This window comes from Chaetura pelagica, unplaced genomic scaffold (genome assembly GCF_000747805.2).
Source record: "Chaetura pelagica isolate M959 unplaced genomic scaffold, ChaPel_1.0 scaffold83, whole genome shotgun sequence".
NCBI classification, from domain to species: Eukaryota; Metazoa; Chordata; class Aves; order Apodiformes; family Apodidae; genus Chaetura; species Chaetura pelagica.
Window position 1 is genome coordinate 4,492,986 of NW_009952893.1, and position 4,900 is coordinate 4,497,885.

The window sequence follows — 4,900 nt, forward strand, 5'->3', positions numbered from 1 at the left end:
ATTACATGAAGTTTTAAACAGGAAAATATTTCCATGTCTGTTAGATATTTTCCTGACTTCAAGATGCATGGCGAAAAAAAAATGATGATGTAATCTCTTTGGATTATTCCCAGGTAAACTGAATCCAATGATTTATGTCCAACATACCATTACTACTATGGCTGCCCCTTCAGGACAGTCTGTTGGCCAGCAAGAGGGACATGGTCTAAGATACCTTTTAAAAGAAGAAGATTTAGAAACACAAGATGTCTATCAAAAATTGCTGTTCAAATTACAAGCTGCACTGAAAGAGGTGGAAACATGTGTCTGTCAAATAGATGAGTAAGTAAATATTACCATCTGGACTTGGCTTTATTTTTTCTGCTGAAGATACCAATAAGTCTGGGTAACCTTTTTGTGTAGTGTATGATCAACATTTACTTCAGAAATAATTAAAATAAGGCAAAGAATTAAAGTGTAGGTAATAGTATCTTTTGTTCTTTTTCCCACTATCCCTGATTTTTTCATACTGTAGTGTGAAGCTTTCCTCTGGAATGTGGAAATGCTAATTATTTTTAGGTGGGAGAAATATGAGGCCCAAATATCATCTACAATTTCAGTAGGAATGGATACAAAAGGTAGAGGTATAAATATAGCTTTTATTGAACAGGTATTCCTGAATAGTCCCGAAGGTGAATTTGTAGGTAAAGCATTTTTCACCCATAGGAAGATTATTAATTTGTTAGAAATGTTTCAAAACCAAATTGGCCTTATTGAAGAACTCTGGATCTAGGGAGAGCCATTCCTGAGTGATTAGGACACTTGGCTTGAATGCAGGAGACCCAGAGTCTTGTCATAGTTTGTCCTAGTCCAGGACAAGGATTTAAAACTTGCTTTTTCTCTTGTGTAGCAAGTGGGTTGACTGGTAGGCTGTTTGCTGTCTTGGGATGAGGATGAAGAAGGATGATAGGTCTTTCAGTTTTGAAAGATCCTGTATGTAATGCAAATGTCAGAAATTGCTCATTTTGAAAATAGAATAATTTTTTTTAGTTTAAATGTCAATTTTTCATGAACTCCAGTTTGGACAAGTGTATCACTGCTTCTCCTGTTATATTGCAGGCTGTACAATTATTTGTCCTTTCATAGTTATTTCAGAGTGGGAATTTTTTGGTAGTGTTCTCATACTAGTGTAATGTAATAGTTGTGCAGTAATAAGTAATTGTAGTGTGTTCCATACTGCAATAGGAATGAAAGCAAGAGTGGCTTCAAAATTTTGGAAGAAAACATTTTCTGTGCCTTTTTTTAGTTCTGTTAATTATCATGCTGAAGGTGAAGTCAGTTAATTAAACTTAAGATCATTTCAGTTCTCTTAAGTGCACTTAAAAATGGCTGCCTGTGTTTTCACTCTTCTTCAAGGAGGTCAGAAAATTATATATGGATGTTGAGTCAATATTTCAGAAAGTTGCAGTTACCAGTCTGCCACACCTTTGCTTTCCACTCCTTTGAGCCTATAATGCAAAAGCACAGGGACTTTGGAGCCTTTCATACACATGTATATACAAATAAATACACACCTACATATATGTTGTGTGTGCAGGTATTTACATCTATTTATTTTGGGAGTCACACAGTTGTGACAGTAAGTGCTGGTTTTTTCTTTCATAAATATCCCATATTCTGACTTTCATAGAATCATAGAATCCTAGGGGTTGGAAGGAACCTCAAAAGATCATCTAGTCCAACCCCCCTGCCAGAGCAGGGTCACCTAGAGTACATCACACAGGAACTCATCCAGGTGGGTTTTGAATGTCTCCAGTGAGGGAGACTCCACAACCTCCCTGGGCAGCCTGTTCCAGTGCTCTGTCACTCTTACAGTAAAAAAAATTTTCTGGATATTCACCTTGAACCTCCTATGCTCCAATTTGCACCCATTACCCCTTGTCCTATCACTGGTCATCACTGAGAAAAGCCTAACTCCATCTCCCTGACACTCGCAATTTTTTTTTTGCTATTTGTAAGAGTTAGACTTTTCATGCTTTATTCCTTACGGAATTTGAGTGGACTGCCAGTGTGTTATTACTGTGGAGGGAAGTGGTTTTGTTTTGTGTGGGAAACAGGATATCCAGGGGACCTACTTAAAAGAGCTGGACAGGGAAGAGGGGAGCTGGGACTATCTTGAGTGTGAGCAGTTCAGCAGTATATGGTGTATTATATTAGAACATAGTTACAGCTATGAATTAACTTTTGAGAGAAAAATTAGGACTACTAAAAAAGAAGAGACAGATTAATAAGATAGGATAATCAAAGAAGTGGTTTTGTTAAGAATGTTCAGAGTTCAACAGCTAGGAGGAAACTTCATAAAGACTGAACTTCATAAAGACTGTAGAACATCTGTTTTCTGTTACAACATAGCAACAATAAAGTTGATGGCTTTATTTGCTGAATTGCTTACTACTATGAGCAATCCCCATTATTATAATTTTATTAGGATAAAAAATATGATTGTGGTATTGCAATTCTAAATTTATGTGATATTGAATGATAGAAAAATGGGGATACTAAATGAGTCTTTTGTACCCTTCATAACAGTATTGTTGAAAACCTGTTGCTGTCTCATGTGACTAGATGTCTCTGCTCTGTGTTGAGGTCACTAATGGTCTCTCTGTCAACTCTCAAAATTTTGGGGTGGTGTTATCTGCTCCGCTGTGAGTGAATGCAAGTGAAGTAAAACCAAGTGTTTCACCTGAGAGAAGATCTGTAAGAGCTTGTAGATTATGGGGAAGGAATATCTAAGAGAAGGTTGTGTACTCCTAGCATTGTCTTCATAATAATTTTTTACATGGTTTGTTGTTGACATTTGGTTGCAAAAAATGCAGTACTGATGGAGATAGAGACATATACACAAAAAAGACATATATCCCCTTTCCACAGCCAAATAGGTTAATGGTATCCCCGTACTTCTTTAGTACCATTGCCAGATATTCACCATTGAAGCTAGGTGCTATGCTGAAATAAGTCCTTCTTCAAATTGTTTTCTATATAGTGACTCTGCTGTGTTTTTGGTTCGCATTCACTCAGTGTGCTCCAATGATCCCAGCTGTTTTTTGGAAAGATTTGTGTTGGAAGTATACATGAGGCTCAAACATTTCTGAGTCTTTATGGAGTGAAGAAAAGGCAAAGTAGCAGATTAGATAGAAGTTTTTTTTTTTTTCTTTACTGGCTGTGGTTATCCATTCTTAATGCTTTGGCGAACCATAGCAGGTTTTGTTTGTTTCTGAAACACCTCTAGGATTGTGTTGATTTGGGTTGCATATAGGATTAATTCCACTTATATGGATTTTTTTTTGTGTTGAGATTTAAATTCCTGTTTAACAGAAATTGTCTTCATAGTTGCAGAGGCTTTCTAGCCTGTCATTCACATACTTCTATGAGAGATAGGTCTATAAGAATCTCCAAAGAAAATAAAATGTGAAAGTGCCTTTCTTAAGCAGGAAAAAAAAATTTTAAAAAAAATAATATAAAAGGGTCTTGGTAATTATTGTTTTTGTTGTAGGAGTTTTTTTGCCCCATTTGGGTTTGTGTGTTTTAGACTCCCTGATTGGAGGTTCTAAGAACATTTCAGTGACCTCAGGAACTACCAGCTCTAGAACTCTGTTATCCAAAGTTCCAGCTTTCGTTCAAGTTAGTACAGCAAAAAAAAATTTCCTTAGAAAAAGAGCCTGCCTGCTGAGAGAAAGTGAAAAGCTCCTAAGGAAAAAGCTCCTCCTACCTTCACCAGTCTTTTACTGAAAGCTTGGCAGCAGTGACTAAACAGTCACATAAAAGAAGAGGGTATAATAGTCTGTCTGTGTCTTGACAAATAATTACTCAGGGGAAGATATTTTCAGAAGCTGAAATTGCAGTCCATTTGGCTTGTTTCTTACTCTTCGTTATTTTCTGCAACAACAAAATCCACCAGAAGTTACCAGAATGAATCTGCCCAAAGCCCCTTTTTGTTTTCCTAGAAGTCGATGATAATAGGAAAACAAGAGAAAGTGAAAGTGCAGTTTAATTCTTGCCCTTATCTCATCTTCCAGGAAGCAAGTGCTACAAGGTCCAAAAAGCACTGTCAGAATTACCTGCCATGAATTTGTCTAATCCCTTTTTGAACCCCTTTTCTATTTTCATATTCAGAAAATAAGTTCTACAAGTATGAAGAACCAATTTTCTATTTTACTTTAGTACATGTTCAAGAACATGTTAAAACGATTTGCTAAAAAGACTTGTTATCTCTGTTTCCCTAAAGTTAACATCAAATCCTATGTTAAAATCTGTCAGGTCACCTTATCAATGAGATGAAGCTTGATATGCCATTTGAGGTATGTATTCATTGCTATACAGTAAATAGGCAGCATTATAGGGGTAATATACACTATTATGTTTACAAAGCATATTGTTTCTTAATTTCTTTCTTAAAAATCCATCCATTCTTGAGAGTCAGAATATTATTTGTGTATACTCAAAACTGTTACAGTTGTACATAGTGTTGGACACAGAGTCTGTGTTTGTATGGAGTAAGTCACTTCAGCTTTCAAGTACAGCTTAGGATCAGGTTGTTTTCTGGTGGAATATCTTTGTCAAAGAAGTAGAGTCACTGATAGCTCAGTATTGCTGTAACATGTAGCTCAATAACCATAACTTCATTAGGATTAAGAATTAATTACTTCAACTGACAGAGTCCCATAAAACTAGGGTGGACCTCTAAAGCACTTAAAATCAGAATTCTCTCCTTGAGAGAGAATGTAATGTAATTGAGTAATGTAATAATGCTAATATGTGGAGTGAGAAATAAGGAATTCTGAATGCTACCCTTTAATAAGAATTAGGACAGTATTTTTATTCACAAAAGAGGTTTATCTCCCATGGTTTCCCTGCAGAAATA

At 36.0% G+C, this 4,900-nt stretch overlaps 1 protein-coding gene across 1 annotated transcript in view; it reads left to right on the plus strand.

The window, feature by feature from the left end:
• The window catches only part of PREX2 (phosphatidylinositol-3,4,5-trisphosphate-dependent Rac exchange factor 2), a 182,658-nt gene that overhangs the window by 112,992 nt on the left and 64,766 nt on the right, over positions 1-4,900 (plus strand). Inside the window, exon 27 of the mRNA XM_009995562.1 lies at positions 114-321. Coding sequence (XP_009993864.1) covers positions 114-321 — 208 coding nt within the window. The remainder of the gene's footprint in view (positions 1-113; positions 322-4,900) is intronic.